Source organism: Geospiza fortis, unplaced genomic scaffold, assembly GCF_000277835.1.
Source record: "Geospiza fortis unplaced genomic scaffold, GeoFor_1.0 scaffold190, whole genome shotgun sequence".
In the NCBI taxonomy this organism is placed as follows: Eukaryota; Metazoa; Chordata; class Aves; order Passeriformes; family Thraupidae; genus Geospiza; species Geospiza fortis.
In genome coordinates this window covers 3360189-3372517 of record NW_005054328.1, presented here as the reverse complement: position 1 = coordinate 3372517, position 12329 = coordinate 3360189, and the positions used below count along the sequence as shown (strand labels likewise).

The 12329-nt window shown below is 36.6% G+C and overlaps 1 protein-coding gene across 2 annotated transcripts in view; it reads right to left on the bottom strand.

Moving 5' to 3' along the window:
• The window catches only part of BCKDHB (branched chain keto acid dehydrogenase E1 subunit beta), a 106844-nt gene extending 96735 nt beyond the window's left edge, over positions 1–10109 (bottom strand). For both annotated transcript variants that reach the window (XM_005421156.3, XM_031057180.1), the window contains exons 1-2: positions 10037–10109; positions 7406–7474 (exon numbers count right to left, since the gene is read on the bottom strand). In XM_005421156.3, the coding sequence (XP_005421213.1) occupies positions 7406–7474; positions 10037–10100 (133 nt within the window). In that variant the 5' untranslated portion in view covers positions 10101–10109. The remainder of the gene's footprint in view (positions 1–7405; positions 7475–10036) is intronic.
• Between the last annotated feature and the right edge of the window lie 2220 nt (positions 10110–12329).

Sequence of the window (12329 nt, the reverse complement as noted above, 5' to 3'; positions counted from 1 at the left end):
TGCTCAGCAATGAAATATTTAAAAAATGTGAGAACAGCTTTCTCTTTTTACTCTGCACTGAGTATCAAGTTCTATATTAAAAAATATATTCCTTATCTTTCCCTCAAACAGGTTTACAACATAGGAAAAGAAACACAATAAGTATTAGCAAGCCCCAAATAAATAAAATACAGTTTTCACAGCAGGCACACTATCAGAACAATTAAAAAGAAAAGAATAACAAAACTAAAATAAAAGCTATTTACCTCTGACAGTGACTGATTTATATTATTATCCCACAGATAAAAAACATGTAGAAAGGACATACTACATTTTACCAAGTTTTTACATTTTTCCAAGTTTTCAAATAACTTTCCTTCTAACTGTAAATCTTTAAAAAAGAATTGGCTATTTAAGATGAAAATGAACAAAATGTACTATTGTGTAATGAGTCCGGAACACGTTCTCCAGATGTTACTGTTCAAAGACATTTACATAAATCAGAACAAATCCAGGTCTTGCCAAACTGTTCTGGAAGAACCAGGCAAGCAAACTGCAGAATTCTTCCTTAAATCTATGAACAAAGAAATGAGGCAGGCTATTTAGGTTTTACTCAATCTACACACAAGTAGTCATTCTGAGTTCTGAATGAAATGTTCCACCTTCAGCTTGTGTCCATGATGTCAAAAATTCTGAACTCCTTCCTTCTACCACATGCAATGTTTTAGAAAGGACCAGGACCTATGCCAAAGAAGCACCATGTTTCTCCAGCAAGCTTGCAGTCTGCTTTTAAGCATCGAGATAACATTTTTCTATCTGTTTATATGGTAAAGCTACTTATGCTACTTTAGGCTGAGTTTTTCCTCTTCCTCATAATAGCCTATGGTTATGTTCTAAAAGAATGTAAAAGACACCATGATCATTGATTCAAAATTCCACACAAAAACTTCAGAGTGTCTTCCCACCTGTTGAATTAAGACCCAACTATTAGTAGCTTTTGGGAGGCAGAACACACTGCCTAATTATATTGCATTACAGCCCATCCAAATTGTGTTCTTGTACTTCTTACCTTCACACTGTGACCACAAAAACAACCAGAACAACCCAGAATCTCCATTAACAGATATCTGCTACTTCACCAGTCACAATAAAAAAAAGTCTTCAAATCACTACCAAAATATATACAATATAAACATTTTTAAGTATTTTATGTATTTTGGAGGCAGACTATCAGAATTGTTTTAAAAACAACTCTATACTATATATACTTCTATTAGCTCAGCTTCAAAAGGTTCTCCCATCATTTCATGCCACTAAAAGCCATCAGGACATTAAGCAGTTTTTGCAAGCATATCCAAACTTCAGCCAACAACTTTCACCAAGTACCATAACAACATGGGCACAACTCTGTCTTCTCCCCCATGCTTTCCTCTAAAGGCTTTACTTAAAGCACAGAACTTCTTTCAGGAGTTTTCTACAGCTAAAGCTCATAGAATAATACTGTGCTCAAGTAAATACTTATCTTCAAAGAATGACTACTATTTTTTAGAAAAGCTGGTGTCCTTTGGGCATGGCTAGGTACAGCCATCTCCTGGCCAAATAAACAGACTCATGAATTAGTTTACTGGACTATAAATAAACTATTCATTTACTGGGAATTAGGTGTTCCCTGAAAACTCACACAGGTGTTTACACCTTAGACACAAGATCTACAGAATAACAACCAGGGATTACAGTGGATCAGGTGTTGTAAATAAACATTATTGCTCAAGACAAGCTAGCATTATCATGGGATGTAAGAACAGAGAGCTGTAAGCAACCAGGTTTTACTCAGTAAAACACATGAGTAAAGTATCCAGTTTTGGATGCCCTATATCCTCCAGCTGTAGCAACCAGAGTTCAGAGAAATTGATCAATAAAGAAAAGCTTCAAATCATAACAATAATCCTGCACTGGGACCATATGTGTAGGAAAGCCAGAGAAACTTCACCACTGAAGGCTAAAAACATCCTTTGCCAGTTGATCTGTCCCAAAACATACCCTTTGCTTTAGAGAGAAAATTTTGTAAGGAACACAGAAAGAAAAGAAAAACAAATATGGAAGTGATAAATAAAATCATTTTTAAAGCATCCAGCTGATTGCTAATGTGGCTAGGTCATCCTGACATAAGGAACATAAGGATACTATTTTCTTTCACAGTTATAATTGTGGTTTCATATGTAGTTCAGTCACTTGCTTTTTGCTGAGTTTGAAACTTGCCACAGGGGAAATTTCTGATTCAACTCTCCCTATTCTCACAGGATTCAATACAAGTGTTACCTCTTCTCCTGATGTTATTTTTTTGCCTGTAATTTATCAATTTGCAAGAAAATATCCTGAATTCACTTAATAGACAGAAATTAGTGTTTACAGTCTGCTCCCCAACTATTTCACACTTTTTTAAAAATATGGTTTGGAAGAAAATAATCCTAGCAACTATATTTACACTCCTAGCTGCATCAAACTAATAACAATAATAATAAAGCACAGGAAGGATTATATATAAAATAATCCAATAAGCTTGAAAATATTAGGGAAAAAAGAGAATTAAATTTCAAGTTACTTGTGCATTCCCCTTCCACTCTACATAACAAAACCATAAAATGAATAAGGAGAAAAAAAATTAAGCTGCTTATTACACATTTACTACTACCTGCATGTATTAATGTCTCTAGCCATGTGTGTACCTCAGTATTACCTAAAAGGAAATGATCCGAAATTGATTTTGGTCTATCCTACGTACATATAGGAGTGACACACAGTTGTTCTTACAGAGTTTCATTTTATCAAGCATCCACCCAGCAAAAAAATCAAAAATCAATTAGTGGCTGCACAGCAGTAGTAGATTAGAAAAAAAACTTGGGGACTAAATCAGGCCACAAACTGACAGCCAACACTGCATTGCTAATAAAGGCGGCAAGCATCCCCTAGAACATTTCAGCAATGTTACACAGAAACCTTGGGAAAAGCACTCTGTTCTAACTGACTGTATTTGAGGGTATCCTAAGCTGCTGTGGGCAGTACATCCCTGTGTGCACTGAGACACAAAAAGAGGGGAACAGCAATAACAGAGACCAAACAAAATAGATAAAATTAAAAAGCCATGAGTCAAAAACTCTCTAATCAGGGATGGGACATTAATCCAGAAAGGAAGAACCCTATCTTCCTCTTGCTCACTCTGCGATCACACAGAGGATCCCAAAGAGTGACACATTAACCACACCAGCAAAAGACAAATTCATTCCAAAATATTTCAAAAGAACAACTGCTGCTGTATCTTCACAAAGATCAGCTTTGGCATCTCAGTCAGCTCTTTGTGAAGTAAGTTCAGAACTCCTGAGGGACAGCATTAGGTCAAGTCTCTTATACCCCGGGCAAGCATTCACTTCTGGTAGGAGATACCACAGTGACATCCTCCTGGAACTGAGAGAATGTTTGAAATAAAAACTCTCATTCAATGTATTCACATTCTACCTGTATTTGCAAATAGTTGCAAGGGAATTAAAATGGCATTATTCAGGAATTCCCTACTGAAAAGTAAAAGACTCATTTACACTACTCTTTCAGTCAAAAATAATTTTCAATAGCTCAAAAACTTAGAAAACAATCTATTCAGGCCTGTAAATACTGGGAATCTAACTTATACAGTCACCTAGACTCCCTTGATGGCAAACAGAAAGACTTTCCATGACAAGGACTTGCAGGTTGCTGCACAATAGGGAATTGAGCAGAACCTCAAAAAGTTTGCAAACTTCATCTGTAAAAGTGAACATATACACCCAAAAAAAGTCAGCTCCTACTCAAGCACTACTATGGGGAAAGACCTGCCAAGCTCACCTTTCTTCTGATGGACTCTCAGAGTTCTGAGCAAGGACTGATCCTATTCCACAATCTCAAAATATCAAGCTCTGAAATAGCCAGAAAGCTCCTGATCCTTACCCTCACCAAGGACAATTTTTTGACATGGCAGCAAGTTCACATTAGATTCTCCCTTCAAGTGCAGGCCAGAATGGTATGAAAGAAAAATCACCACAGAGGCACTTACAGATAAAGAAGCCCTCAAGCTGTAGGTGTTTGGAGAATAGGCAGAAAGATATTTCCTTTAATGTTCTATCTATCTACACACTTTATTTCCCTGTTCGTGTAATTTTCATTTCTTGGCCACAGTAGGATAGAGAGGTCTTTTTTTTTTTTTTTTGAGTTATACAAAAAACACCTGCCCTAGCATTCTTCTGAGTTACATCCTTTGTCAATCACTATTTCTGCTATTCTTATTTCCCAGTCTTCACTTCTGTCCAATTTCTCCATTTTTACCTTGTTTTTACCTCTGTTTTTTCCTCCCATTTCTTTATCTCCTATCATCTAATTCCTACCTCTGATCTCCTCTATATTTCTGTCATGTGGATGATACTGATCTTTACATGCTGCCACTTTATTTCACACTTCAGGTAGAGCAACAGGACACATACTCCCATTCCAAGATAGTTGTTTCAAATCCATTTGCAGACTCAAAAACAAATGGACAGCATTTTCTCTGAAGGATTGGCATTATAATGTACTTCCCTTTAAAAAAAAATTTTAAAATGTTTGCACACATTACCTAGGCTATCGAAACACAGTAGGCAGTTTACATCACACTGTTCTAAGGACAGGAAACACCTCCAAGAGCAGGACTATGGAACAGCAGGCATTCCTTATTTCGATAAAGATACTCTAAAGGTTAGAGGATGTAACGTCTGCAAAACAGTGACAATCAAAAACCTGTCAGAGGGTGATGGGGAAAAAGATAAAAAATAAAACATGAATATGCCTTCCAGGGTACCAGATCAGAGAGAGGGGACAAAGGAAAAAAACTGTACAACACTAATTTCCCTTATCTGAAAGGAGCACTCTGCATAAATATTTCAGAAAGTCTACTCATTTTCAGAATTATACAGCAACAGATTTTTAAACATTCAACTCAATGCCAGAAAACAGGAATAATGTATTTTAGACCTTGACATAAGATGCATAGGAACAAACATACCATCTTTAGTCACACCATCATGAAAATCAAATTTCCACACACTGACTTACATACAATTCCTTAATTAAATATTTTTAAACATAATTCCTGGTAGCACATTAAAAATTCATATGCTCAAAAGGTTGCATTTATTTCCTTAAAAAGTCAATGAGCTTTCCTTCACTTACTAGTACAGTCCTCTGGCTATGTTTATACAATGTAACACTCCACTGGAAAAAAAAAATAAGCAGCTTTTATATTTAATGACCAACTTATTCTAAAAGCAAATTTCTTTTCTGTCTCTCCAGAGAGACTTCAGTAACATTCTGGACACCAACCAACATCTCTATAATACTACTAGTGAGTATTACTATATTAAGTTCCTCCTACTATAATATTAGATTATATTTAGACCTTGACCTCTATAGATGTGTTTTAAAATGAACTATCAGTTTTTATCAAAAAATTAACTTACAGGCATAGACTGCCACCTAGCGATCTTAATTATCTACAAAGAAAAAGAAACTAAATAAATGAAACAAAAATCAGCTCCTCTTCCAGGATAGAAGGAAAAAACCCCATTAATTCCTTCATATTTTATATCAACATATAGAAACAACCTCACATTATGTTACTTGCATCACCTACTATACTTTGTTATAATCTTCGTCATAAGATTCATCAGGTTGGTTGGTTAGTTGTCACTTCCATCTGCAATTCCTCCTTATTTCACAGGGAATCTAGCCTTTTCATAAAACAAGCATTCCATCTAGAATTTATTTACTCTCTGACACTGCACTAATAGGCAGACATACCCCTCAAAACACTGTATCCTTTAAATTTTTTTGCACTTTCAGTCTTTTCTGTTTTTCATCAGCATTGTAACTATATTTTCAGTACATGCTTCAGTTCATCTTTGCCATTCCCTCTTCAGCCCCTGCCTGTTTTCTACTGAATTTCACTATCAGTGAAGAAAGAAGCTGAGTTACCTGTGTCCTCTTATCTGCCTTACAAAACTGAATTTCCATTCTGTAAATGAGTCCTAAATTCAGGACCTTATCTTCAGACTCTCTTCCTGTTCAAACTTCTATTTCCTCTTATTCACCCTGAAGAGGTTAGTACCCTTTTTGAGCAAATGGCAATACTAGTTTAATTAGTCCTTGTTCAATATTCATATAAGTACAATTGTACTTCATATAAGTACAATTCCTGTTCCCTCTCACATTTTAAAGGAGTTCTTTCCAAATATTCCTGAAGTCACATCATAGCTTCCTCAAAAATCTCATTAAAAATCATTGATACTATACCCATAAAATAAACCTGACTCTAGCTAGACTGCTGATGTGCTGTGACTGCTGCTTACCATGCTGATTAGCACAGTGTAAACAGCACTCCCTCAACAGACCCCTGTGCTCTGTCAGGGCAGTCAGGGCTGTCACAGAGTCTTTGAATAGCTCTGGCACATTGGAATACACTACCAATAAAATGTTACTACAAAGATTAAATAATCTCTTTTCTTCATGCCAATATTATATGTCTGTCTTACATCAAAAAAACCCATCAAGTGACCCTCACAGCACGACCCTAACAATACAAAGTTTGTCCCTTCTGTCTTTTAAACTGGAGATGTTCACTAAAACCCAAGAAGGTTGCTTATGCAACCATCTGCTTATTTTACTTACTTCCCAAATAACATCTGTTGCCTGTGTTTCCAGCAACTGGTTGCTGTCTCAGAGGCCTGGTTTTCATACGGAGTCTAGTACACACAGTCAATATATCAAACCAGTTACAGAACTATACCTCAGTCTCAACAAGCAGCACTGAAGATCATGGCTAACAGAAGTTCTATGACTAACATGTAAACTAGAGAGCAAGAGAACATCTACATAATAATTGAAGCAGAGAAGCAAGACAACAAAATATGGTTGTGCTTCTGAAACTTCTTAGAAGTATAGTCTTCATCCTCTCTCTCTTTTGGTTTACTCAAAAAAAGGCGAATGTTTGTTCTCCAAGATGGCCATAACACATCTTAATTATTGTTAAATAGATTTAATCACTTGCTGCAAAAGGTCCAAGTCATCTTGGTGCCTTGAAGAAAGTAAGCTGCTGAAACTAAATATGTTATAACCTCTTATTCTCTGTAATAGCCCAGTGGGGGAGTAGCAATTGCCAAATTAAAAGTTGTATCATGTTACTGTCTCCACAACCAGCTTCCAAGACCTGCCAAATGCTATACACTAATTAGCCTGCATACATGAAACATTGATTTTACGGTTTTTTAGCATTCCAGTAACAACACTTCTCACAGCAAAATGGGTAAAAAAAAAGAGCAGTGATGTTAATATGAAACTGATGTCACATTTATAAATTACATAAACTTACCATACTTGTCTCGCAAGCCAACTGTACATCTGAAGACTCCACCAAAGGCCACGTCTTCACCAAATACAACTGAAAATAATAACAGTAGGGGAGGCTAACATTACTCCAACACAGCTTACTTTCAAAGGCTTTTACATGAGACACTAACAAAAGTAACTCCTAACACTTCATTTCACTTCAAGATTTATCTAGATCTAAGAATTTCTCATGCACAGCCTGACTATAACAAATGAAGAACCAAGGTTAATGAGGAATCAGAACACAGCTGTCTCAAAACAGAATTCATGAAAATTATTCTGTTAGGCTTTCATTAGCTATCTGCTTTTTTGAAATACCCTATAGTAGCACAGTGTCTAAAACGAAATGAGTAAAATTCCAAAAAGCAATTACACTCAGTCACAAATGAGTCATTGAAATTAAGCCTTCTGCTTCAACTGGTAACCATTTTCATTCTTCATCCAAAGACTTCAATAAATATAATGTTTTGAAAACCATCAAATTGAAATTTTTTTCAAAATATCAATCCAATATGAAGTGTCAAGTGTTCTCCAAACATACTTGCCAGACCCCTGAAGAGTGACTTCAAAGGAACTCCTCTACAGAAAAGATGACTACTTAATAACTAGGACAGTTCTCAGTATTTAACACTACTATTCTTGTAGTTAATAAAGTTTTATTACTAAGAGCATTTGCCTTTAAAACTTAGCTTCATATCAACTAATCTATTTGTGGGTTTTTTTCATTGAATTTAGGGGATGGTTATGTCTAATTTTCTTAAAACAGTTTTGTTATCTGCTTCACAGAAACAACTACTGCCCATTTAAAAATTTTAAGCATGTAAGATGTGCAGCAATATCACCAATAGCTGTTTGCATGAACCAGGGTCAGTTCTGATTATTCCACAATTCTTCAATATTCTCCATATTCTAAAGGACACAAAATAATAGGTTAACATCCTTGCCTTTCAAATACTATTCTTAATTAAATAAAATAAATTTCTGATTGGAATCACTAAAAGGGATTAGCATACTTGTGCTAATCACATCAGTGACACCACTTAAAGAAAAATAAATTCTATAAAGACATAAAACGAACACTTTCATGGAGTGTATGATTTAACTATGTCCCTAAATTACTTCTCTAATTTTTAACAATAATCTGGGTGGGGTTTCATGTACTTAAAATCTTTGCAAGTCCTTTCTGTTACCATATGTCTCCTTACTTTTGAGCCAGCTGGCATCTACAAAAAATATTCCCATTTAATGCTGGTATCCACAAACTCGAATGGATTTACTCATTCAGTTCAGCCACTGAAATGTATTTTCTTGGAGACATTCTAATTCTCATCAACACAAGTATGAGGATTTCCACACTTAAACAACAATTGCTCAATTCTCATACAACTAAAAACATATGAAGGACGTGTTTTCCATTGTGAAAAGTCCTAATTAGTTCAGTAAGTGCGGTGATTCTGAGAACTCACATCTGGACTGGAGAACTCCAACATGGTCTTGCAAAGGGCTTTACAAAGACTAAGCCGTGCAAAGCTGAGGAGCAAGACAGGAACCTTAGAGCAAATGGTTCTCTAAGTCTCAAGATTATACATAAGTCTAGGCTCCTGATGGACTAACACTCTACTTGGTTTTATACGGCTGATTCTACAGAAATGGTAATAAAATCTGTTCTTGACCCTAATTTACCCTCAGTTGTCTCAATTTAATCTAATTGAGGAGCATATAGAACAGCTGAGATTGAGAGGGAACGTATACAGGCATAGTACTGCACACAACACAGAATTTGTCCCAACAGATTAGACAACTGGTCAAAATTTAGGCTGAGCAGTGATTCAAGCAGTGACAAAAAGGGCTAAAAATAAACTAAAAAGAAAACCCAAAATTACAGAAGATGATGCAGCCTTAGCAGCTGTGTTCATGGCATGAAGCATCTCTTTCAGATATCTGGCTATCATCATGCCTTTGTTAGGACAACAGAAGCAAAAGACCTCCTGCTATATATAAGAATTAAAAGTGGAGTAAATAGTTTTGTGCAATAGTTTACAATAAGGCTTTTAAATCCCACTATAATGAAGTAGCATCTTCCAAGTCATGGGTTATCCAGACCACAAAAGTCTAGCAAATCTTCCACTGCTTATGGACAACAATGAACAGAAAACAGTAAAGCTATACATTAATTCTGGAGGGCAGGGAAGAAAGCAGAATGTACAGAGCAAGGAATATATGGGCTCTCAAAAAATACCAGTTTTAGGGAATGGAAAGTTTAAGAAATGTAAAGTATTGTTTAAATTTTTAAAACTCTGACTAGTGGGACTCAAGCTGCCCTCAAGGACAGTTCTCATCAGTAATACTTTAAACATGGTAAATAATGTATCTTCTGTCCTCACTTTCAAGTGAAATACACAGAGCTAATACAGAAGATACAATTACATTTTAGACCATATAATCCATTAGTAATCTGTTAATGCAACACATTTTTAAGATTTGAGATCGAAGTGTAGTAATAACTTATTAAAAAACTTCACAGGCCATGAGAAATGCATTAAATATTATACACAGATAGGAAAAGCAAAACACAATCTATATAAAGCAAAATACATTAACAAGTATAAGGTACCTGCAGTTGGATCTTTGGCTAAAGCATTGTCCAAGGCACTTGTTATGGATTGGAAGAGATTCATCTTCTGAGTTTGCCCTGTGTGAAAGTGATCATTCCACAGTTTAAGTTGGTTCAAAACACGAAGTACATTAGCAAACACTGGTGCAAACATGTCCAAAAACTTAACCATCAAAAACAAGATCCCTGGTAGGAATACCCAAGATTCATTGGTTGAAAAAACTTAAATTACAGGATAGATGGGATTGAGCATGGTATACTTGGCCTTCCCAAGGACTATAATTCCACTTCTAATTCTTTTTTCAAAAAACTATGCTCTTGCCTGGAGCAGATGCAGCTTTGCAAAGCTCAAGCACTGGGAAGAATGCCTTCCTTTTCAAAGGAAGAAACCAAGGTATTATTGTTTTGAGGACTGGGATAACCCCCTTACTAAAATTCACTGAAGATTTCTTTATTATTCTTTAATCACATTTCTTTAAGCTCCAGCCTTTCCCATTTACAGACATCTATTATTATCAGAAATTTTCTAGACCACTGGCCTGCTCTCTGCACTGCAGTTAGTAAGTGTCTGAAGCTTCAAATCCATACTTCAAAGAAAGAAACTTGGTGCTGAAGTAAAGCAAGCTGTTTAATTCAAAGCAAGGCTACCAGAATGCCCTTCTTCATTCCAGCACTTTTGGGAAAAACAAGGAGACCTGAAAGCAAAGATGGACCAAAACAGTAGCCCAGTCCTCACTACTGTGACCAATTCAGCCTCTCCAAGCAAATAAAATAACTCTTAAAAGAAACCAAGTAAGTAAGAAATTGCTTGTCTGACATTTGATAGATCTTTAACTGGCAAAACCTCTGAAGTCATGACTAGAAGCCACAGTCCAGCAGAATGCTACCTACCAACACACACAATGTGTAAAATTAAATAAATAAATAAGATTATTAGATTAAGATCCTACACAAACTAACAGATGTTAGAATTCAGAAAGGTGAACTACATTCTTTTCCCAGTAGTTATAGTACCTCTCAACAAACATTCAGCTTCCCTTTCTTCTAAATCTTTAATTAATGTTAGTATTTTTTGTTAAGGACTCGTGTCACACCACGACACCTGAGTAGCTGAATAGTTGCATTCCTACACATTCCTGTGCTTGGTAACTTCACTTGTTATACTTTACATGGCCCTTTAAGGAGAGGAAAATGTGGAAAAGAAAATGTTATGGGAACTGTTCAAGTTATACAAAAGCCCTAAGAAAATTTACAAATTCAAGGTACACTAAACACACCTAGAAAAGGCTTTCCCTAGTTGTCCACATTAGTACTTAGGTTATCTTTCCTACAAGATACCATCCTTCCAGTATTTGATATAAATAAATGGCTATTACTTAAGCTGCTGTCAGAAACTCCTCACCATGACAGTTCTAACCTGCTTCTCTTGCTTATAACACAGGCCTTTGTATAAGGCCCACAGAGGAAAGGGGGAACGAACTGTGCCTTTTAGATTTGAGCTGTGAAGTTGGAAAAGCAATACCTCAACAATATCAGCATCAGTATTGCCATAATTTTATTTCACTTCCACTGCTTTTCACAGAATTTCAAAGTGTATTTTGACTCACAGGGAATTAGACTTCTACTAATTAATGGCAATAACTGGCATGCCACTCCAGTGCTTCTTTGCATGATCTCGAGCAGGGACCTGTCATACACAAGCTTCACCACATGGCACCTTGGTCACCTGTACATCTTTGTCACTAATGGAAACTGGTTCTGTTGGTCATGATCAAGATGCAACACCAAGGTATCCAATCAAGTAACAAGTTTTCTAGAGGACGGCGAGGTTCACAGAAACAACTGTTCTGCAGCTGGTAGACTTCTTCCAGGAAAACTCAGCACTAGCCATTTCCAGGGATGTATCTCAGAAATAAAAGTCAAACGCCATGCGCTGCTCGTTCCCAAGTTATCTGTGTTTACTCTCAACCATGTGACCACGAGGATGACCTCGAAGCTTTCAGCAGACAGCAGTCCTTATTCACCATAGGTTTATTATCACACTCATGACCTAAGCATGCAATACAAAAACCAGGATAGATGTCAAGTCACTAAGTTACTGCTAGAAGCTTTTGGTCTAGGACAGGGGCCGAGGATGGCCTTGCAGCTCTGAGCACACGATGGGCCCATCTAGTGCAGCTCTGGCTCTGACAGCCCGAACCATTTCGCCACCCCACTGTCGAGGGGGCCTGCCGGCCTCGCCAGCGGCCTACAGGGCCCTTCCCACCCACAACCCAGGATTTCTGGGACAAGC